This window comes from Macrobrachium rosenbergii, chromosome 58 (genome assembly GCF_040412425.1).
Source record: "Macrobrachium rosenbergii isolate ZJJX-2024 chromosome 58, ASM4041242v1, whole genome shotgun sequence".
In the NCBI taxonomy this organism is placed as follows: Eukaryota; Metazoa; Arthropoda; class Malacostraca; order Decapoda; family Palaemonidae; genus Macrobrachium; species Macrobrachium rosenbergii.
The window spans coordinates 5,561,241-5,587,696 of NC_089798.1; the positions used below are offsets into that span (position 1 = coordinate 5,561,241).

Here is a 26,456-nt window from a genome sequence, read left to right on the forward strand (position 1 = left end):
AAAATTACCCTTACGATAGGGTGTGTGAAGGGTGACATTTGCAATCAGACTGCAAAATTCGGAACTCTAATCACAACACTGCCATCTACATATGCTTAACTTATATCGATTGATGCACAAATGATAATAGCAATAATAATATCAATAAAAATCAATTATTATTATCATTATCATTATTGACTTATATATCGATTGATGCAGGAATGTTATTAGGGTTCTTTATCTAAATTTCTGTACAAAAATAGACACATTTTTTCTCTCAAGATAATCTTTAGGTTTGCATGGAAGTTTCCCTTATCCTTACCTTGACAGCAGATTAGTACAGAAGGGTCGATCGTTAAGTAGCCTTTATTGTGACACCTGCTCGAGGACCACCAGTACTTTGTGTGTGCTTAACTTGCGCGGTTTTATCCTCAAAAACCCCAAAAAAAAGAAGTCCCAAGAAGCAAACCAAGAGAACCAACTCAACAATATGATATACAACAGTTGGTAGAAGCCCTTTATCTTATCAGCTGTGTTTTAACCTTGCCATTTGCTAACCTTCTTCCATACTGCTGCAAACACAATCAAGGTTAAGCAGCAACCTTAACCCAGTAATAATAATTTCTTATTTTCATTACAATTTATTGCTCTTCCCTAGTATCACTTGCTTTACTATTTAAATAATTCAGGATTACAAAGTTATACAAAGACAAGGCATATGCCAATGTGAGGTCATCCATTATTGATTTCATTTTAAAGCTGAAAGTAAATGACGAGGCTACTACACAGATGGGAGCTTCAAACCAGGGCTGGAAGAACACAATAACCAATACAAACACCAGCAAAATACCTGAAGCACACCACTTGGAAGGCATGACTATAAATTTTACAGGTGATGTGTAAAAGTCACTGATCCAACCAGCAGTTCCTGGCAGTGCGATAAATACACGTGACAACCAAGGGACCCGTGCTGAAGCATTGTCGTGCAATGTGTTAGTAAGAAACTAAAAGGGACAAATAGTGTCAACTAAATAAAAAGGCAAACTCAAATAAACAAACTAAATTTATTTCCCAGCCACACAAAACTAAAATGTCTATTTCACATATGATGTTCACAGAAATAAAGAATATGAGACAATCAAGAAAACATTTTCTCACAATGTGGAAATTACGGAAAACATGAAAACTATACTAGGAAAATCAACCTACTATACATAACGACTTCAATTAAAGACTAGAAAACTTGCTTCTCATTCTAAAGCAAGGCCACAACCAAAAAGAAAAAAATGAGATTCTATTGCTGCTCATGATTGAAAAAGTAAATAAACAAAATACTAAACTATTCCCTTTAATAAGGTAAAGAAAAAAAATACTATACTATTTTTTTCAGAGGCAAAATAATGCAACATTACACTTATTTCTTTAAGTGTACATTAGTAAAGACAATAAAAATACACTTAGCCTTAAATATGAGATAAATATCAATAAATAAGAGCGCACATTCGGTGGGTGTAGGCAGGATGGCATGAGAATGGGTATGACACAAAAACAGATACCCACACTAGCCCATATGCCTGTCTACACTCACTTCGAGTAGCGCAAACCCATTCACACAAGGTTTTGAGGACTCGACAACTTACAGTAGTAATGATATCAGCGGTAAGTGGCATTCAATAGATACCACTACTGGCCTTAGTGCGACTAGCACCTTGTGATACATCCTCACTTAGCCGACTAGTTCTGCTTTGGGATAATCAGATCATATGACTCTTGATAAACTGTTAAGTACGCTCTAATATACATATATTTGGATGGCTGGGGGCGGATGTATGACGACCTCCCCGCGAGAGCACCTCACACATAGTGCGGCGGGGAATGTTGGGGCCCAGTCTGGGTAGCAGGGGGCCAAATTAGTTTTATTTACTGTTGAGGCCCCAGTGACTGCAGTGTAATCTTTTTCTTACATTCTTCACGGCTGCCACCTGCAGAGTGGGACACCCTGGGGTCCTCTGGACCTGACTAGCACATGACCCCCTTGGTGTGGGTCAAGCTGTCGTAGGGGGGTCGTTTTTACCACACCCGCCACCGAGAGGAGACAGTGACGTGACGGGCGGTGCCAATGCTTGTTGAGGGCAACAGCTGGGGCGCCCCCGGGCTGCAGGACGGTGACTGAGCCCGGACGTCAGGGAACACACCCACCTTAACTCTTGTGCTTGTTGGTCTTGAACGAAACTTGGAGGACTCGGTTGCCAAGAGTGTAGCCATTCAAAGACTGGATGGCAACTACAGCTTCATCATAATTCGTCATGGTGACAAATCCAAATCCTTTGCATTTGTTCGTCTGCAGGTCCCGGATAACCTTTACGTTCTGAACTGCACCAAAAGGTCCGAAGAGTTGCCATAAGATGTTTTCTTCTGTTTCTGGTGCCAGGTTATACACGAATATGCACCAACCGGATCCGTTGAGGGCACTACCAGGCAGGAGGGAGTTCCCCAACAGGTTATCACCCGACCCGGGGGAATACCTGCGGAGAACACCATCCCTAGTTAGCATCAAATAATCACCTGTGGCACTCACCCACTGCCCTTGCAAGCACTCTGTCATTCTTACAACACTCAGACAGCCTGTTTAGATATATATAGTATATTATATAAGCAAGAAAAATAAAAACTGGGGTGAGTCTTGAAAATACTGCTAATATGATGAAACTAATTTATCTTGATTACTTAAAATTTAAAAAGGCTGTAACTATGACAACAAAGTAACAAGTCGTGGTACAGTCACCCCTCCACCCATGCTAATATATGACACACCTGGCATTTTAAAGAGCAATATAGAATTATAAAAAATAAACAAAACAAAAAGCAATCATACTCATAATTAACAAATAAATCTAAAATACTCAATCAGAATCAAAATAAAAATAGATAAGCCAGGTCTGTCAAAAACATTTGTCATGCTAGTCAGGCCTCTAGTAGGCCACTAGTCGCAGGTCAAACCTCCCCAGTGCCACCTGTGGGAGCTGCCAGCAGGGATGCTTGAGGCATACAACAACCACAAACTATCACTCCTCTATTCCCAAATAGAAAACAAATTAAAATGATTAAAAGTAAGACTCAATTATTACTGGCTTGTGCATTAAAATAAAACAAAAAATAAAATACATTTACACAATATAATAACCCATACTCACAAAAGTACACACATAAAACACACCTACCTAATTCCTTTACTACACATATCTTTCTCTCATTTACTGATACGTGACATATTACAAAACCATAAAAACTCCCACACGATGCATACATATGCCCTCTTTTACCTAGACTGATTAATGATTCCATGGAATTAAGCAGTTTTTGGAAAAATAACATACAAGTTAGAAGCCCATGATCATAGTACACTAAAAATAAAGCAATACATTCCATAAAATTAAGAACAAAGCTTTTCATGAGAAACAACTACCACTGAGTGTGAACCATCCAAAATGCATCTGACGATTACAATTAGTCCAAGTACTTAAAACTAGTTCACCCAGTTATACTTCCTTATTCTCCTTTAACAAAGGAGGATAATGAGAGCAAGATAAAGTTAATGCTGGACAACTATGGGGAGAGACTGAAGGGAACGGATGAGATGTAAGACAAAGTAATGCAGCTAGGGAGAGGGGCAAAAGGAGGATGCCAAAAACCTGAAAGCCACAAAAGTGCCTAATTCTACCTACTGCCTGAAAATACATTTTGGTCAATTCCTAAAATAAAAGGTTCCTGACTGCTTTAATGTTCACCCCAAAAACCTGTAAATTTAAGCATCAACTGTGACAGTAGCTTATGAAGTTTTGAGCCAAAATGAGCTATAACATCATCAAGTTTATTTTGGGGCAATTTTTAGGTTTAGTTCATTTTCTTCATACAGAGTTAAAACAATGCAGTAGCAAATATTACAACTACCATGAAACCAGTACGTTAGCTGAAACCTTAAATCTGTTCAATGGAGTAAAAAATAACCTTACACTTTGCAGCAACAATAAAATTCTGTTAATGATTAGTGCAACATCATGTACAAGGTGTATCAACTTGGCAATAGAACTCATACAAAAAGCAATAACCATTCCTAAAAACTCATGAAGTATGCACAGTAAGTCACTTTCAAAATATACAAAATTCTCCAACTACGAACGATGTCACAAAACCCAACAGACACAATGGTAGCTTGTTTATACATGAATAACTCATCCAACTCCTTCAAGCCTGTAATTTATTCTGTTAAATTATAATTCAAAGTTGCTGCAATTCCTGGCTGACCCCTTGAAAACTTCATATCTGACCAATTTCCATCAATTCTTGCCCTCTACTCCAAAAGTCATACAACAACATCCAAAATAAATCTAACAAATCCTAAACCAATTTCTATTTGAAGGATGCAAACCCAAAATACATGCAATTTTCAGACTGAATTCACTGACAAGAACACTGAGTGTAAGACTGCAAATACTAGACAGGGTAAAATTAAAAAACTACTGTGCACATTTCAAGGGTTCAGGAAATACTAAAATGAATGAGATGGAACCTTTTGGAATGGAAAAATTATGAAAAACAACCTTTCTTAGGGTAATGCTACAGCAATATGTCCTTTACTAACCCCTTACTAAGTTATCTTTTCGTGGTGTTTTAACTTTTTACCTAGTTTGACTGAAATCCTTTCCACCAAATAGGAGTGGTTTTGATGACTAACAAAGTGTTACACACTGCTAAACGGACAAAGGGGCGATCTGCTTTCATGCAGCTCTAAGCATGATGGACTGCCTTTGTAACAAGCGCTTGACTAAGATCATTCCTTCAACTCTGTAGAAACTGCAATGCCACAGTGAGCATGATAATATTTTGGAGTGACTTAAATACAAGACAAACGATATCCCCCTATGTATATTTAAACAGGGTCATTTACCTTTACACCAGACTTTAATGAAATCCCTTCAACCAAGTAAGAGGAGTTACAACACAAACCAAGTGTGACAGATGCTGATAAACAAATGTATGACATCCTTTTAGGCACATCTAAGATTGATGGTGTACCCTTGTACCAAGCAAGACAGACACTCCTTTGATTGTGTAGTTGTGATGACAAGGGAAGTGCATCAGACACACTGATGGACAGATGGAGGATATCCTTTCATGCACATGTGTGCATGCTGATCTACATTAGTACAAAATCTGGCTGCAATCATTCAACCATATACTAGGAGTGGCAACCTAATATTACAGCTAAGCATTACAGATACACTGATGGACAAAGGGATGGCAAGACTACAACTGCCCCATGACTTTGTTGGTAGATCACTACTATAGGAACATCCATCCTATCACAGATCCCATTACCCAGTCTAAACGATACATGAAAAGACAAAAAGTAAAAAATCTACACTAAAATATCAGGTATCACTTGCACTAGCAATCATGGAAATATAAAAATTATCTTGCCAATGGCCAATTTAAACTTAATTGTGAACATACACATATTTGTTGCAATAATTGTTATTATTTAATAATAAACCAGGCTGCTAATCTATATTCTTAACTCTGATAATACAGCTGGCCAAAGGGGATTTGCTCTCTTAGTATGATATTTATTATCTAATATGTTAAATTTCTCAGAAACTTGGTAATTTCATGAAAAGTATATAAATATAAGAGAAATTCTTTTAAATTTGTCTGAAACTAAATAGGTAATTTGACAAGGTATTTAGATATACTTCTAATGTATTCATTTAAAAACTTGATATTTACTGTTGGGTTAAATTAGGAAAGCTATCTAAACATCTGTTGGATAGTTCTAAACAGCCTTCTCTGAACTCAGGAGCTGGGTTATAGGATATTCATCAAACATCAAAGGGTATACAGTACTTCTAAGGCCAATACGATACACATAAACACAATAACATTAAATGTGGCATTCTTTTTAATTAAGAAAAGTTTTTCATGTCAAATGATAGCTTTAATTAAACATTAATACATTCGTCATTTGTCTTCTATTTGCTGAAAATAGTGGTGTTGATAACAGAAAATCAATTGCAGGATACTTATATTTGATTTGCATCTGTACTGCTCTGGTTAAAGTACAGATAGTGTTGTTAATATACCTCTTCCTTTAACATCAAAATGAAGAGTGATCCAAAATTTAGTTTCATATGGAGAACATAAAAAAAATTTCTGCACAATTTACAATGGTCTTTATCAGTACTGTATAATCATTACAGTCACTGAAAATTAGTTTGAAGACGGAAGAGGCATTCTTCAGTAATGACAGCCGTCTGTCTTATTCCTGACAGCATAACTTTCTGAAGTAGATTTTGAACTACCAGTATCAATTTTGTAGTGTATCCAGATCTTCATATAATATTGCAAGTTATACATGGTGAAAATGAATACATACTTTTTTATTTCATATAGTGAAGGGTACAGATTCAGTTAACTTCATACATAATCCAAGGCATGTAAAACCTAACCTTGAGCAATTTCTAATTATTTAATTTACACATTAAGTGTTTAAGTCTTGTATATAATTGCAGACATGCACCTTCAAAATATGTTCCCACTTTAGTATCTACTGCACAACAAAAAGTGAAAAAGCATGAAAGTATGCAAACAATAAGACCCAAAATTTATGGATCCTCCATGATAATTGTATAACACCATGTGAACACCAAACGAAAAAGAATTTTGTCTTCCAATTTTTTAACAACACAAACAAAGTGTTTTTGTTTCAAAATTTCAGCTGCTTAACATACTTCGGTTATTCTTTACGAATACAATAACTGATATGGAATGGCAAATGACGACAGTACGTAGCATGAAAGGCCGAGCTATTGTATGAAGTTTAACCTACTAGCTGATTAAGTCAAAGTCTGCATGCATTTGTGATTTCCTGGCATGCTTTATTTATAACATGTTCGAATTAAAAGTGGTATACAGCATTACTAAAAAAATGCAATTAAATTTTGTTTCAATTAGTAGTCCTACTGATACTTCTACTATTTCTTTCTCTTGTATTTATCCAAAAAAATATTTCATGGATATTCAAACAATATCTAAATCCTTTCCTAAACAAGCTGACAGAAGCTTAAGAGTATTATAATAAGCCAATGGGTACTAAATCCATTGGTTAGGACATTTTCATCAGCAAAAATTACTGGTTGTCTTTCAAAAATTATTTGAAACAGCTTTGGTACATTCTGTGAACACCTTTGTAATTCTGTAAACAAAGCAATGTATTACGAAGGACACTGAGCTAACAATCTCATCCCTAAAATAATGCAGCAAACCAGAGGGTTACTGCTTTTCTATACACACATATACAACTATATAATATATATATATATACATCTATTTATATTACATATATATATATATATATAGATAGATAGATCGATAGACTACTGTATTAAGCCATCACTGAGCTTATTTTTACTTAAATTTTTCCCTTTGTTCTTTTCTAATGAATTTGCTTTTTACTATTTCTATAAAAAACCTGGCAAGGCAAGTCCAATGTATGAACAGCGATGACTGTATGTACAGAAAATTGCTTAAAACCACTACCTGGTCTGAAGTCCAGGTTTACATACATTGGTTTTTGCTTATGCATTTTTATGTTTTGTTACTTTTACTGTTTTCTTCTATTACTTAATCAAATAGTTGCTTGCCTCTTGCATTTTCACTGTTCTGTTCCTGCTAGGTAAGTAGTATACAGTATCTATCTACCTATCATATATATAAATATATATATAAATATTATATATATAATATTACTGTATATATATATATATATATATATATATATATATATATATATATATATATATATATATATATATATATATATATATATATATATATATATATATATATATATATATATATATATATATATATATATATTATATAATTATAGTAAACACACATATATATTATCTACTGGTCACTTTATACCAGATATTTATATCATGGTAATAACCACAATGCCCTCCTACCTTCTTGAGTTCTTCACACTTTTTTAGATTCACCTGTTACTACAAAGCCTTGGATCCAAATGAAAGATATGAAGTATTTCTGATGCCTGTAGCAGGTTTTGATCCTGCATTCAGAGTATCAGAACAAGGTCACATTGCTGACCTGAGTTATAATACACTGGGTGCGGGTTTGAATTCTGCCACGGACATAAGAATTACTTCAAATTCTTGCATTTGGATCTAAGGCTTTGTATAGCAGCAATGTGAAATAAAAAAATGTGAAGAATTAGTGTGTTAAGAAGGCACTAAAATTATTACAACTATATATCTATATATACATTATATATATATATATATATATATATATATATATATATATATATATATATATATATATATATATATATATATATATATATATATATATATATATATATATATATATATATATAAAAATTATGCATACTATGTGTCTAAAAAGGCTCTCCCAACAGAACACAGCAATATGGCAAGGTAGGAAACTGCATTTTGTTACCTGAAAGATGGGCATACATGTCACATATATCCTGCATATATAATTCTATTCTAATAGTGATCTATGTAAATCAAGGGGATTTAAAAAATCTTTAGCCAATAACCTTATAATGAACAAACAAAAGTGTTTGATTTATATCAATGCAAGTTACACAGAAAAAACTAACATTTGAAATTAAACTAGCTGACAAAATGAATCACTAAGGAAAGACTGGAAATACCTAAGTTGAAGGTCATACAAGCAAGAAACATTAATTCTTTACAGCAGACAAAGCCAATTTACCAGTAAGTATAAAAATACTAAAGACAAGACAAAAAATCTCAAAACTGAAGCTGAGGTTAGGAATAAAGTCAAAGTTATCTGTTGCACATCAAAGACTTCCACATAATATTATACGGATGGTTCACACTACCTTTTATTGTGGTTCTAAAGCCACAAGTGGTAGGTTAAATGAACATTCAACTCTAATCCTTATAAAAACCATGCAAAATACTTGACCAGCTCAAGAATGATGTTTAGGACTTATTACATACCATATACACCTTTGGCTATTCTAGTACTTCTTTGTAATTACACCTAACTTTTTTCATTGCCTCTTCTCTTTCCTTGAGCTTGAACTAAATCTGGGAATTGGCCCTAGCATATAACAGAATATGTATAAACAAACAAACTTGTACATACATATATACATACATACATACATACATACACACACACACACACACACACATATATATATATATATATATATATATATATATATATATATATATATATATATATATATATATATATATATATATACAGGCAGTCCCTGGTTATCGGCAGGGTTCCATTCTGAGGATCTGATCAATAACCGAAAACCACCGCTAACCGAAAATCAGTGATTTTCGGTGTCTTTTGAGGCTTATTGGCACCGAAAAGCACAGATTTTCAGTTATCGGCGCCTCTGTTGGGTATGTATCAGCGCCAATACCCAATTATTGGCTCCGGTATGCAGAAATCCGCGATTTTCGGTGCCGAAAATTGTCGACTTTCGTCACTAGACAAGCGCCATAAAACCAGATCACCATTAACTGGGGACTGCCTGTGTGTGTGTGTATATATATATATATATATATATATATATATATATATATATATATATATATATATATATATATATATATATATATATATATATAAAAACATAAACCCCATACAAGTTAATTCTTCCCTTCTCCACTGGTAACCAATTAGCTGTGAGCTTTACTAAACAGTATTTAATGATTTTGGTTTTTCTTCTGTAAGCCCACTGTTATTCAGTCGTTTAACAAGACATACTAATGCATAATCAGTTACCATAATTTACTGATTTTACACTGCATTTTGATACACTTTTTCTTTTTTAATCAACCTTTTTCCAAAACTGAAAATTTAACCTTGGATACCTGGTTAGCATTTATTAAATGGCATTACGTTCATATGCAGCATTGTGAATTCTTTATCTTTGGCTTATTTTCTTTAGCAACTTGGCAATGGAGGAAAAAATAGAGCATAACTCCAAGAGAAGTAATTATTACATCTACTACATGAAAGAAAGAACAACAACAAAGTACTAAAAAAAAAAAAAATTTGCAAATATGAAACCTCAAGCAATACTACTGCTCCTTCAACATTTTTTTTTATTGAACAATGAGGTTTCAAAATATTTGAAAGCTAAAATAAATTTCTGTTCCATCCCTTCCTAATTTAATGTTATGGGATAATTATGCAACACCCTTTATTAAATTTACTGTTCAATAAAACTAAATTACAAATGGGAATGTCTGAAATATATCCCTAAGCACTATACAACATTAATGTTACTCTACTCTTTACAAGTTTTATACTTTTCAACATATGGAATATGCCTAAAATTCTTGGTGACACAAATGCTTTGGAACCACTACCTCATTAGATCATATATCAGAGAAAGAATAAACTCTATTACTTCCTCTGTCCCATGAATTCATCCACATATGTATATTGAATACAGAACTCCAAATTTGTTCTGATGTAAAAAATAAAAAACTATCTTGTCATTGGAAGAGTTTCTGCCTTACAAATTACATCCTTTCCATTTTCTGTACATATCTATTAAACCTTATTATTGTTCAAGATGAAATGTGAAATAATCCTTGTCAAAAACTGTGTATGAAATAAAATGCTAAGGATGATGAACATTAGGTGGCAACGGCAAAAATGCAGAGTTGGGTTGAAGGGATTAAGAATCTCACAGCAACAGATTGCAAAGGGGAAAATATTCCAGAAAGCATATTGGGTCAGGAATGATGGAAAGGCTGTAGATGTGGCAAAGTACATAGATGAAAATAAAGAAACTAAAAGTGGCAATGGAGGCAGTATTCTGAAAATCTTCTGAATGAAGAAAATAACATGAAATGGAGAATATTGGCATGATATACTGACCACCTACAAACAAAACAGCTCATGAAGTTGAAAGACTCTTTGGAATAAAAATGGGTGCCCACGACCACCCAGATTAACAAGCAACTCTATTAAACCAACAGAAGAGCCAGTCATCCATGGGTTTAATGGAAAAATTGAAATCTGATAAAGGATGAGATATACGCAGAAGAGTGGGAACAGCTTCACAGTAGTGGTAAACAAAAGAGAAAGGGGATGCAATGCAATGTGGATATCATACAGACTGCTTGAGCAAGCCATGGAAATACTGGAAAACATGCTGGAGGAAAGGCTGACAATAACCATTAAAACTGATGGCATTTATTGTGGCTTTATACCAGAGACTGACAAATGAATCAATCTTTATAGTCAGGCAACAAAAGGAAAAGTACTACTCGAGGAGATCTAGATTTTGTAAATCTAGAAAATGCATTTGACAAGAGTATAAAGACATATATATAATGGGTATCATGAAAGAAGAAAGTGCCAATAATACTCTTTACATCAGTGCTACTCTGCCATTGCACCAGATCTAGAGCAAAGACAGTGGCAAGAGTATCAGAATTTACAGTGAAGTCAAAAGAGGGATGCTCAAGAAATTCTTTATACAGAAAACATAGTGATAATAGTAGAATCTAAGGAACAGGTGGTGGAATCATTAAAAAAGAAAATCATTGTAAGCAAAACAAAGCTCACAATGTCTAGAAAGGAGGCAAAGGAAACAAAGCAATTATAAATGTGGCCAGGTGGTTGCTGTAGAAAAAAAGTGAGGATGAACTTGTACTGTGTGCTGAATGTAACCACTTGTGTCACAAGAGGTATTCAAGAATACAAAATACACAAGTAGATATATTTTTGATGACCAAATTGTATTACAAGAGCAATAGGGGAAGAAAAGGGATATGAGAACCTAGATGTGATAGATAGGCAGGTCATAGAAGAGATTAATCATTTCTGTCACCTTCAGAGCACATTCAACTGAGGAATATGATCTGAAAAAGCACTAATTAATCATTTCTGTCACCTTCAGAGCACATTCACCTGAGGAATACAATCTGAAAAAGCATTAAGATGGAAAGAAGTTACAACAAGATTGAAGTAGAGAAGGACAGCTAGACTTCTGATTAATAAACAAGGCCCACTGATAGACAGAGCGAAGACTTACACACCTATACAACTCTATGCAGCACTGACAAGGAACAAGGTAATTTTCATAAGATGTGACCATAGAATGGATATAAAAAGAGAAGATTGTATTACAAATAAGAAACTGGCATAGAGATAAGGTGTCCAGTGATTGAAAAAAAATATTTCTAACACTGTTATAGTTAGAACACATTATGAGAAAGGAGGTGGAACAGTTGATCAGAAAAGTAGTAAACATAGAAGTAGAAAAAAAAAAGGGGCCAGTAAGAATGTCTAGAAAATCACAGCAAAATATATTATGACAAATGCCCTTACCATGTAACAGGGGTTCAGGTAAAAAGTGCAAAAACCCAAAGACAATGGAGAGAACTCACTTCATGTCCAACCCCCTTAACGATGATAATGTAAGGTTAATATTTTCTGCCACAAATTAATGCCTTTCACCTTTTGAGGGATGACAATGACCCAGTGGTGAACCATGGATTCCCTATAACCCTCATAATGGAACTGTTAACAAATCATACCAATACCCGCCTTTCTGCTGAAATACGTATGGCAATCTTTTTTCACATCCAATCATATTTTTTGGTTTTCTTATACAAACTAAGTGTCACCAACAGCATTAAAACATTACCACAATATACTAAACTTCTTGTAAGGATGCATAAGTGGTATTTAAGGCCCTCAGCCCCAGCACTGCACACAGCAAATGTTTGATGTTCTAAACTTACAGTAACACTACTATTTTTTTAAATAATGGTAGACTACTGTACTGGAAATGTCTCAATTATTTATTTTACTGGTACGTTTCATCCTTTGGATGATGAACTTGCACTAGTTTTTTGGTACTGGTAGTCACACGCCCTGCTTTCATCCAGTATTACACATTTCTAATGCCATTATGAGCCATGTTTGTTGCTAAAATTCAAGTTTTTAACATTAAAAAGATGCATATGGGGCATTAATACCAAAGAAGAAGCATTTGGAAACTGGTCAGTTTCTCATATGATGACTGATAAACTGGAAATGTTGAGCACTCAAGAAAAAAATTTCTTACAAGGAATTTTCCCAATATTACTACTGTACTCAGTCAGTTGAAAACTAGTGTTACAAATCATGTTTAATTTTAAATACTGTTCTGAATTCTGGGAAATGGTTTCCGTGTTATTCATCAAAGACCAATGGGCTTTTGAATGTGACAAAATTTGAACATAGAATAGTACTTACACGTGTGGTGAATGAATATTTACAATCATGTGCTTCTGATCAATAAGCTTCTTAACTAATGAGTTACCTCCCGAATCTTTATGGCACTGTCTATGGTTGTCACAAAGTTGCATGTAATTTGGATGTTTGACAGTGTTACAAGAATAAATACATTCCAAGTCACACAGCTACATATTGTTATTTTTTAATTTTTACATTTTCAAGGTCTTCCAACCTAAGACCTGGTTTACCTTGGAATTTTAGCAAATATACTTCAATTTACTTATGGCACTGAACTAAATTTTCTTGCTTTATGTTTGAACAATCTATTATTCTCACCATTATGTTACTGTTATGTTCTACAGTGAAAAGTATATAAATTATCAAATGATGTACATACTGCTTTTAGACTGTACTCCTGCTTTACCAGCACTGCACTGCACAAACTGAACAATACAGAAATTATTTCTGTACACCTGTGTGTGCAGTAACGGCAACTACAGCTTTGAGAGACATTTCAGACAATCATTACAATCTTACTTTATTCAAGAATTTTTGCAATAGTTGCCATTGCAACCAACACATCACTAGTCCTTTCCTACGTCTGAAAAGAACTGCAAGTGACGATTTCCATTTTCACTGAATGCATACATTACTTATTAACCTAATAAAAACCTCTACTCTTCATTTGGTTAGTAAGCAAGATAGTATAATTTTCCCCTAATCTTAGAATCAGGATAAGGGTTTTCTACATGTCACCCACGCAAAATTCAACTCTACCAGTATTTAAAACACTTAGTTCTAAACTATATGTAGGAATATTCTGCCCCACAGAGTTAACAGGGAAACAGTACCTATTAAATATTGCTTGGCAGTACCTCCAGTAGTTGAGACCAAAGAATTTCTCAAAATTTCATCACCAAGTATATAATGACATAAACTCATTTATAGGCCCAAGAAGGTATGATAAAGTCAAATAATGTACTTATTAATACTGTAATGGTTTTGCTTTCATCTTCTTTATAACTTATTACAGATAAGTGAATACAGGAACTGTTTCTGGCAATTTTTCTTTTTCTAAACCATCCTAACATCTAAACAAGGTTCCAGGCAAACAAGCCTTAGTTTGTATATCAGAAAGTTCTCAAACTAATTAAATAACTTACTGCTGTTTTACACACAATTTGTTAATTTATACAGTGTAATATAATAACAGTTGCATCTTTAAATACTGATAAGTTGTACTGATAAATTACTGTAATTTAGAAGATCATGAATGTAACTCTACAAACCATGATAAAACTGTAGAAAGAAATAACCTTGTAAATGAAAACTGAACTGCCAAAATTCTGAGAGTAATATCAAGGAGATTTTCTAATATTTGTCAAAAAGGTTTGAAATAACCAAACCAGTAACTACAAAAGGACACTAATATTAACGCAATCAAGTACCATTTGGAATCAGTCCCAAACTCTGTAAAAGTAAACTAAAATTTTAGTAACTCAAAACTAGTACTAATGACCAAGAACAATAATTACAGCTCAGATACCTATCTAAAGAATCCTGAACTTAATGATCTGTAAAAACAAAAGACAAACTAAGTGCACACTTTAAATCTGAAGGAATTCTACAACAAGGCCTCCAAACCAATTTACAAAACTTGCTCTCATAACACAGGAGACAACCCAAGCCACAAACCTACCTAATAATGAGTGCTATGGCCTAAATGAATCAATTGAAACCAGAAGCTCATTACAGAGAAACAAGAACAATGCAAGTTAAAAGAATGATGGGTAATACTTATTTCTGAAGACTACAAACAACAAAAAAGGCAACAAACTAGATGTAGTCATGCCAAAATGACAAGTGCCAAAGCTAAATGAAACTTACCCCTTATTTGGAAAAACGAAAAAATCAATGCTGCAATAAAACCCAAAACCTGTATCCAAGGATGAAAGTTCATCATCATACAGACTAAAAGCAACCAATTCTACGTTAGATTAAGGTACAAAACAAAACTGAAGCTGAGTAAAAAAAGTCACAATATAATGTAACTGATAAACTGTATTTTTCAAGGCCGAAGAGACCGTTGCGCAAACGGTCGAAAGCTCCCTTGTTTTTATCCTTTTTTGCATTTTTTTTTAATCTTGAAAAATACAGTTTATCAGTTACATTATTGTGGCTTTTTTACTCATTATTTTCGATAACAATGTAGTGATGCACCACAGAAAGACGGAAGTTAGCTTGCTATGCAATGGAATTCTAGAAATAGTTATTTTTCTTTCATGTTGCAAGACTGCCCACTTTAGTTTGCCATTAAAACTCAATTAGTTATATGAAAAAAATAGTACATAAAATAAGCGTATTATTTCACAAAGCTGGTAAGGTAATTAACTAATTCATAAGACCTCTTACAATGTGTACTCAGAACTGTCCTATAATATAACAGGAAACTTAACCAGCCCCTCAAATCTCAGAGACTCATCAATCACAAAGCAAAATTAAGTAAGCCGTCATGGAATTTCAATTTTGGCGCCTTGGTTACCCAACTACATGAGAGAATCTGACAATCCAGAGGAAAAGCCCATCTTGCAGAAAGGAATAAAAACTACCAGGTTAAGTGAAGGAAATGTTTTATAAAAAAAAATGTCAACTGAATCTTGCCATTTACAATACTGCCTTTGGAAAATTATCTGTATTATGTACAACGGAAACTGTACCGAAATCCACATGTATCAGACATAAGTGTACTTGAATTTATTTACCAAGTTCTGCTCCACCCCTTCACCTGTCAAGATTAAGATAAATTATTTTATAATTTATCTTTAAACTTACATTTTAATATATAATTAAATCAAAATACATATCCACTAACATGGCCACCCAAACTTGACAATTCTCACCTCAGACTACCCATCTCTTCCTACAACACTATTACTGTACTGTTTTAACTTAAGAGGACCAAAGATAACTACATACTATATGTGACTGAATACTATAAATATAAAAAAAAAAAAAAAAAAAAAAAAATGCATAATCATAGCAACCCAATACTCAGCTCAAATCATACTGTCTGGCCCATTCAGGTCCTCTGTGCTGCATAGTGTTGGAGATGATGATTATGGTTTTAAAATGTATTCCATATACTGTGTGTACCAAACTTAATACCGGTGGCACATAATTAAAATACCTCTTCTGTAAAGCTACCGGGCAAAGGGTGATGTCAATGAAGGCCAAGGTACTTCCTTTTGCAATGCCTGTTTTCAAACAATTTCACCTTCTCAAACTGAAAAATCTTGAACTTATCAGCACTATTATAAATAAGTTTTTCCACCAAACTGTTTACAAAATCAATACAAAAATAAACTTCATCAAAGTTCCATTTGGTCTGCTAAATTAATCTTTTACACATTGTTTCACTGATCTTTTCAGTGTTAAAGCCTAGTTTAATTTCCGATCTGCTATGATTTAGAAGACTTTCATCTAAAAACATTTGCCCCTCAAATTCCTCACCAACTAATGTTATTCAACACAAATGCTGTACAGCTAGTTTAACCATTCCACTATGTCAAATTTCTACCATCACAGGCTGGCCAAGGGATTCTTAAATGAGGGGAAGAGATTGGAGCAGGAATAACTGAAGCAGCTGGATATCTAAGGCAACAGAAAAAAATGGGAGAGAGAATAAGCAGGATAACAAATGGACAATCACAATGCTGATCAAGATACAGTAGTACAGTATACTGTACACAAAAAGCCATATAGACCCTACAATATGTCTTTCATGTCCTTATTCCCCCTTCACAAATGAAAAATGTTCTACATATTAAACATTAAACCTCTCCCTAAAATACTTTCCTTGAAAGATAAGCTTTCGTTCCCGACTTGATTACTGTATACGGGTTCTTTTACAATATATATACCATATTTCCACAGTTCTTCTCAAAATTATGTACTATGATTTTATCTTTGCTCTAAATATTCTGTCCAGAAGGATTACCACAAATGTCTATATTTAAAACAGTAGTTCAGAAATTCTATTATGAGTCATTTTTGTCCTCTCATGCCTATTCTATCAGCACAAGGAATCCCTTGTAGCCGTCAGAAGTCGCTTGTTAGCATCCCTAAACAAATTCCTCTTTGTAACAAAGGAGTTAATTAACAACAATTATGCAGTGATAGAGCACCTAAGCAACAACCAGGAGGAGAATAACAATACATAAAGTATTAATTACTTGAAGACTACAATCATCTAGGAAATAAGCCAGACATTTATTATGACCATATAACGAATGCATATGTGAAGGGTGAAAATCATGAACATCATGTACTTACCTAAATCTTATCTGTTGGGAGAGAGCACTGCTCATGCTTTCCCAAAAATACACACTACATACTCTGAATAACAAAATATACCAAACCTAATTCATGTACCATCCATACATAAGACCACACAAATTTCATACAATGCACATACAGTCAAAACTTCCTTCATGTATGCATGAACATATACGATAAAATTTCAAATAAATAGCACTTGCCAGGAAGGACACTAGGTGTCTAACTATAATACTTAATATCCTTAAGAATAAAATTAAATATCTTAATACCTTAAAAATATTATCATTACACAAAAAGAATGAAGTTCTAAATAAAAAACAACACCATTTATGTTTTACCAAACAAAAAAGTTACCAATAATGCTATTCTGACAATTTATAAGCAATAAAATATAACATACATAAATGGTTTTGCTTATGATTATTTTTCAAAAAACCTACAATTCAAACATCAAAAACAAATACTGTATTTAAAACTTAATTTCCCTAGCTTTATAAAGTTAACCTAAATATTAAATTACTACCCCAAAAAAAAAAATTACACAACTTAAAAATGGCACAAATTCTACTGCTTCAAATAGAATGTAAACCTAAAGTCACTAAACACTATTATCCTAGCATACTTCCTATCATAAAACAAAAAGGTGTGATGTGTATGAAAATGTCAAACTACGTGTACTTGTTGAGTGCTTATAAATAAAACAAAATCAGGATCCTATTTACTTTTAATATCAAAAGACTTATAGAAATTCATTAGATAACTCCTACAAAATATTTAGCATCAATGTACTATAAGGATATCAGACCAATTTCAGTTATGTCATAGTCTACACTACCTACATGTATTTTACTTCCCTGTTAATTTTCAGTTATTTTTTTTATTCAAACCTACTATTCCTCCTCTTGCACGTCACAAGCTCTTCTTGGTCCTCTTGCCCTAGTTTACAAGGCACGATCACAACTAGTTTTGATAAAAAGTCATTCCCTTCCCTTCTCCCTGAATACTTAAAATTTCAGCACTCTATGAAAAACACACTGAAAGCATTACATCAACATACCTAGCGCAACAATTTGCCAGTCTATATTCTCAAAAATGTTTCTGTGAGAAATACCAAACCCTAATTTGAGGTGCATCAAAGCTTTTTACTATATTTTCTGCTAACATTCTACATAATGATAGGGGTCCTACTTTAACCTCCCCCCTCAAACTAAATAATCCTATTTAAAAACAACTGAGTGTCAGTGATGAATAAAAAAATTCTACCTTAAGTGCCATTTGCATTGTGTTAATAACTATATTACCCAAACCAGCCAACGAAAAATAAAATCATGATACTAAAAAGTGATGGCTGTGCTTTATCCTTGCCTTTCCCAACCCTCCCGCCATCCCTTCCCCAGTTCCAAGTCCCCATTACTATGTTAGTTAGTGACCATGCCTTGGGTCTGGATCATCATCCCCGGTTGCCATTTGAGGATCGCGACCCCTGCGTGCAGCTCCCGCAGGCGTCCTGGAAGTGGGAACCCTGCAGTCACAACCACCATCAGACTAAAGTCTCAAATAAAATCATGCACTGATACAAACTCAACTAGAAATAACAAAACATGCAACACAAGTTTTAATAAAGTTAAGAAAACTGGTTAACTCGTTGATGTGATTACTCAACAGACCATCAACGGGGACCCATGAAAAAACAAAATCTAAATCATCATTAGTAGCTACCGCTGCTCAAGATTTTCCTTGGTTTTGTTGCCACTTGCTCGGACTTGAATTCTGAAGTTACGCCAAATGTGTGAGGCGACACATTAAGGTGTAAAGGTTGGAGGGAAAGTGGAAAACAAGGGATGGGAGAAATAATAACTATTTTTCAGATAATTACACTCAAAAGAGTATCAAGGCATCACTTTATATAAAATTTAGATTTAAGGTAAATTGCAAAGGGGCATATTTTTTTTCACTGAACCTTGATAAAGCATGGTAACAAGGACTTGGACTGGCAAGATCATGTGGGAAGGTTGAAGACAAAATATAAAAAAAGAAAAACCATAGTGATAAAGTAAATGAGACCTTCCCATTGAAAGGGGACTGTTATCTAAAACGAGTACTGGGGTTATATTCAAGCACTCAGCCAAGCGATCAGGAATGTCGCTGCTCTGAGTTTCAGCTAAATGTTAGTGGTTGTGTTAGTTTGACAGTGGTAGTTTTTCTAAAGTACGGTACAGTCCCAAGCTCATGTCCCAAGCAGACTGTGAGGGGTATCGACGCTGCACTGTCTGACTAATATTATTGCACTCATCTAGTGACTATCATTACATCACTTAAATAAGTGCTGTAATTACAGTCAAGAAACAAGTTGAAGTCACGACAGTGCAAACGTGTCAAGCCAGTCACGACAGTCGAGTCAGGTGACCTGTCATGGCACTTACACTAACTTGCTTTTCATATCTTGGGCAAGATTTGAGGGCTCCTCCGGCAGTGAATCTATCGTTTTCACTTGAGGGAACACCAAGGAATGTCTGAAAGAGACGAGCAGTCGTTTGATGGTGTGGTCAGTGTGGGGCAGCTGGCAGTGGGCGGCGGGCAGTAGACGGCAGGAGAGGTTGTGTACTGTGGTGAAGGTGGCTGGCAGTGGTGGTAGTGGCAGTGGTGGTAGTGTTGGTGATGGCTTTGTACCTAAAGGTATCATCCATCATAACGCAAGCACACACTCGCGCACACACACACACACACAGTAAAGGGCAAATAACTTAATAAAACAATATATATAATGGTATTGCTCTGGTGAAGAAAAAATAAATTTGCTACTAGGAATATTCATCAGCAACCGTACTAAAATGTAGGATTTCATGAAGGGTCAGCTGCCGCCACTGCCGCCGCCGCCTCTGCCGATCTTAGCCGCCGCGGCGCAAGTGGCAACATTCTTTTTCTTTTCCAATCTGCTCTTTACACATCCATGGTTGCGTTACTCAAAAAGCATAAATAAATAAGAGAACTGAAAACAAGGCCACAAATTAAAAACTAAAAATAAAGATAAAAACATATGGAACATGAACTCATCAAATTTAATTACAATTATTACAGAAGACTGTACCACAACAAAAAATTAATAAATTAATGTATGGCAAATAAAAGTAATGAGAACAAAGGGAAGAGTAACAACCACTGCTGAATATAAACAATGAAACATACGTGAGCAGTATGGAGAGTGACTACATAATATGTCCAAATGAAATGTACGGGACTGACATTACTCTGGGGGCAACAATGCTCCTCTACATTAAACACTCACGAGGTCAACAGTAAATAAAATCAGTTTCTTTTTCATGGGAAAGGGAGGAGGAGGAGGGGGATAAGGCTTTGTGTATGGTATAAGGTCTTGTGTGTTCAGTGTAAAATTGAATATTCATCATATAATAGCTGAAAAGAATCAACCTTGTTTTTATGTAAAATGTAATCTACAGCTGTTCTTTTATAAACTGAAGGTGATACACCCAACTAATTTGAGATAATTATCACCTACAGGAAAAGGACAGGAAGACTGAAGGGTGCAGGAACATCAATAAATAAAACCAGCTTATTTTATCATTCAAAAAGTAATTTGAAAACCCCTAAAAATATTCTCTTATTTCTCTTCCTATACGTCCTCATTTTTCTCTCTCTTTCTCTCAATGAAAGCGCTCTTATATGACATACATATTTGTTGAAAGAAAAGTATGTTCAACTCTGTTTAAAATGAAAGAAATAATTCAAACTTAAACAGGAGGCTTTTGAATCTATCAAGCGTGGTGTACACCCTTCCTCTGACCTGGAATATAAGAAAATGTATGTAATATAAATGCGCAAACAGAGAGTAGCAAAAAAATCACATGCTTAAGTTAAATGACTGCAAAGCATATTCCTTAATGAAGAACATTGTACTGGAAAATACAGCTAAAACTTTTTAACACTGGCGGAATAAAATTGAACTTTAATATTACGGGATGCCATAGAAAAAAAAAAAAAAAAAAAAAAAAAAACTCGATGAGAACAGTTGATATACATACAGTATGCGTATTAGCACTAGGTGTCAGTATGAAAAGTGGAAAAATACACAAAGGTGCATCACTGCAAAAGCATGAACTTGTCTAAACTGAGAAAACCTTAAGAAAACAAAACTCAAAACGTCTGTAATGATTAAAATGTCATGACATATTTATGTATGACTAAGATAAGAGAAAAAATATATATGAAAAATACAACAAATACCACACAAGCAATTCACAGCTTAAAATGGTATAAAAATAGAATTAGGTGTGTATGTTTCCTTGTTGTTATAAAAGACTGACAAAATGTAGATGAGATTGGACATAAAAACTGGTGAAGTTGGATAAATCATTAAAAGTGACTTCAATCTAATGAATTCATGAATGGTCAATGCAAGGGATTACCAACATGAAAACCAAACAAGAACCTGCAAGTGGTAGACTAACTACAACTGACTTCAAAAGCTACACTTTCCCATAATTTATTGAGTAAAATCAATGTAAAAATAACAATGCTTAATTACAAAGACACAAATGTACCACTCAGAAATGCCATGATCGAAAAGCAGTGTGGAAATACCTAAAGGGTTATGTGATTTGAAGATGTATACTGACATTTCTGATGAAGATGTGAATATGGTATGGGGAATTATTTAAGCAAGGCCAGTATGACAAACTAAACACAGCAAATTTATATATAAAAAAAAGATGAACAGCAGCCATTAAGAAATTAAAGAGTAACAAAAACATACAATGGAAACCAGCAAATCTGATGTATTAGAAATTATAAATAAAAGTGATTGTCAAAAAACAAAACTGAATCTTAGTGATGACAATACTATACTGTACATACGAAGAATTAAAAAAACAAAACAGATGGTGTAGACAGTAGTTCAAGAACTACGCAAGGCAAAATAAAACTTGATAAAAATTGTGCGCGCCACATGACCTATCCTGTATTTGTATGAAGTAATACAAATGCTAAAAACCAAATCTTCTGCTAAGCTATTTAATAGTTCTAATGGCTCCATTTAACTTATATGGTACCATTTGTGATGGCAATATAAAAAACAATATAAACTTAAATAATGTACAGATTATTCGTAATCCTGGCCTTGTAAATTTTGCTGCATTATCTTGATTCACGCAAGTACCTACCAATGATACTGTACTTAAAATTTTATGCGATACCTTTAAAGAGAGTACACAGTTGGATATACCATTCTAAGAACACCCAAATACAGTAATATGCAAGTTAAACTGGAAACATTTTTCTCACAACTTTGGTATGGTGATGGGTTTATCCATATGAAATTTTTTGAAGAAGAGTATTAAACTAAGAGGTAAATCATTCTACAAAGAAATAAGGTTCAGGTATGTTGACAACAAATATATACTTAGGCTGAAAATGAAAATTCAAATGTTTTCTTTCCTAAATTAAACAAACTGGTCCCCTCTATAAATTTCACTACAAAAATGGGAAATGATTAGCTTGGCATTTCTGGACTGTCTAATGTACAGAAGTGGTAGAGTTTAAATTACTGTGTACAGAACGTCTACCCATACATCTGCCTATGTGCAGTTTTATTCTGGCCAAAACAATAAATTGCCGTCAGTTCTCATATTATGTTGAAAAGAGCATTATGAAGTCCTGAGTACACTCATGATGAAATCAGGTTACAGGCAAGAAATAACAATATCCTGATTCTGTAACAAACAATGAAGTACGACTTGCAAAAAGGAATTTTTATAACAACAGATATATAAAATGAAAACCTACAAGTAATACCAAATCTCCTTTAGAAGTTCAATTAATGTACCATTCAAGAACTATAATGCAATGAAAAAAAAAATTAAAAAGAACTCTTCCTACAACACTAAAGGATGAGCGTATCAAACATGCAAATTGTGTGATTATTTGAATTGGTCAAACTGGAAAATCAGAGTACGAACAACGTAGAGCAGCATGAAAATATAATTGAATCCAGCTTTATATGAGAATGCTTCTGTAAACCTATGAAAGGATCCCATGGAATGCATAAACATGAATTATTTAATTTACTGAACAGAAATATATATATATAGATTTTAACTGAGATAAAAATTTTAACCAGACTTAACAGCAAAGGTGTGATGCTACCTACATGAGAAAAGACTGTTTGCTAATGAGTGCTAATGAGTGTGTAGTTCCTCTTTCCTATTATGTGTTAATATTTATTCACCTGTCCGTATGTTCATTTGAACTGTCACTGTGGTACATACTGTATAAATTTCAACCACTACATATCAATCCTCTTTATGTGTCACAAAACAAGACAAAAAACCAGGTAAAGATTTATACCTTGCTTCAATTTTCTCAATGATTCTTCTGTTTATATAAACTACAAGTTCTAATGATCATATATATATATATATATATATATATATATATATATATATATATATATATAACCCATCAAATTAACGGTCTTAAGTACTTACCAACTACCTTATCATTATTTTTCCATATACTACCATTTTAGGCACGATACATTTTGAGATATATCTCTATACTGAGTGCTCAGTGTGAAGTACAGATTAGCTTACGTTAGGAACTACGTGGTTTTACTGTCAGCGATATCTTCAAAAATATTCAAGTGCAGGCTGTGTCTTTGTCACTTATCAGAAAGGCCAGACCCATAAGGATTTTTAAGTTCAGGTGCTAATGTATGTATGTGTGTGTGTGATGTGTGTGTATATATATATATATATATATATATATATATATATATATATATATATATATATATATATATATATATATATATATATATATATATATATATATATATATATATATATATATATATATATATATATATATATATATATATATATATATATATTATATATAGAATTATATATATCTGCCCAACCAGGCACTGCCCGGGAAAACTGAATAACAACCGATAAACTCTCTCTCCAACTCTCCTCACTCTTTCCTCTTTCTCCTCACTAACAACCCCTCTACTCTCTCACTCTCTCCCTTTCCTCTTGAGATAGTTGCCTTACACTGCCCAAAAATTTTTGACATTTCATCCCTTCTCACCACTATTCCTACTGGATATATATATATATATATATATATATATATATATATATATATATATATATATATATATATATATATATATATATATATATATATATATATATATATATACATACATTACATATATATATCTGTATATATATAGTATATATGTATACACATATATATATATATACATATATGCACACATACAGTATATGTATACAAACACACACACACACACACACACACACACACATATATATATATATATATATATATATATATATATATATATATATATATATATATATATGTATATATATATATATATATATATATATATATATAGAGAGAGAGAGAGAGAGAGAGAGAGAGAGAGAGAGAGAGAGAGAGAGAGAGAGAGAGAGAGAGAGAGAGAGAGAGATGATGAAGCAGATTAAGGGCAAGAATACAATGACACAGGCATTTAGATTTAATCCTACTTTTCATGACGTCACCACATCTTCATGAATTTTCTACAAAATAAAATACAGGCAGTACCCGGTTATCAGCGATCCGGTTTTACAGCACTTGTCTAGCGCCGAAAATCTGTAATTTTCGGTGCTGAAAATCGCAGATTTCCGCTTATCGGCGCCGAAAATTGCCAATTTTCGGTTATTATTACGCCACCAGAACAGAAACCCCACAGATGACCAGGGACTACCTGTATAATATGTTAACGTAAAATAAGAGCTGATTATAAGATCCAATGGTTGAAAAAGCTAAAACAATTTTAAAGGTAAAACTATAACTCACAGACTTAAATTACATGCACACTTGACTAAAACTGAGACTAGAAGTACAAAAAATTATAAATAACAAAAGAACATTCAAATATCTCGGCAAAATTATATATATAAAAAGAATGCCAAAACATACAATTAAAAGCAAAAGCCATGTAATCATAAACCTACAGCTGAAAACTAACTCCACACAACCAACCTTTCAGCACCAAAGATAAAAACATCATGAGGTACAAAGAATGATAGAAAACTTAGGCTAAAAGCAACAGGACAGCAGAGGAATGGTTGTTAAAAGTTGGAACTCGTAATTTGATGTTTAATGTTTCCAAAATCAACAGTTCGTCGAGTTCCTTTGTTTGGCCAATAATTTTAAAATCTTCATATTTACGGTAGTTTTACATTTAATAAGGTGATTCCTTCCTTATACTGTACAAGAAGTTTCTGGGTTAGATAGCTTACACCCAGTTATATAACTAATGCCCCGATGAGAATTGGCCCTGACCCTGAGAAGGAGCTGGGTAGATCCAATATATTTTCCGATTACATCTGGGACAAGTGTATTCATAAATGATGCCCAACATCATCAAAGGGCAGAGCCAATCTTTAAACTTGAAGAGCGAGCCAATGGTCATAAGATTCTTAGGTATAAGGTTTAGATTTTTGGCTCCAAAATGTTTGTGTACGATCTTGGTAAAATCTCTTCGAAAATTATCATTTCATAGATATGGGAAACTGGCATAAAGAGGGAGCCTGGGGACCTTAAAATTTTTACATACAGGCTGCTCAGAAAGCTTTTTATCAAGTAGTTTATTTAAAATTTTAAATAAACTTTTTATTGAGTAGTTTATTTAAAATTTTAAATAAACTACTCGATAAAAGTTTTCTGAACAGCCTGTATGTTTTAAGGTCCCCAAGCTCCCT

General features: G+C 33.6%; 1 protein-coding gene across 50 annotated transcripts in view; it reads right to left on the bottom strand.

Annotated features, from left to right (window-relative positions):
- Nucleotides 1–1,027: 1,027 nt before the first annotated feature.
- The window catches only part of LOC136837228 (ELAV-like protein 2), a 324,912-nt gene continuing 299,483 nt past the window's right edge, over nt 1,028–26,456 (bottom strand). For 12 of the 50 annotated variants that reach the window (XM_067101931.1, XM_067101929.1, XM_067101930.1 and 9 more), the window contains 3 exons: nt 20,085–20,174; nt 19,097–19,168; nt 1,028–2,507 (listed from right to left, as the gene is read on the bottom strand). In XM_067101931.1, the coding sequence (XP_066958032.1) occupies nt 2,183–2,507; nt 19,097–19,168; nt 20,085–20,174 (487 nt within the window). In that variant the 3' untranslated portion in view covers nt 1,028–2,182. Of the gene's footprint in view, nt 2,508–19,096; nt 19,184–20,084; nt 20,175–26,456 lie in introns of all 50 variants that reach the window. The other 38 variants (XM_067101953.1, XM_067101948.1, XM_067101949.1 and 35 more) reach the window with 8 other exon arrangements.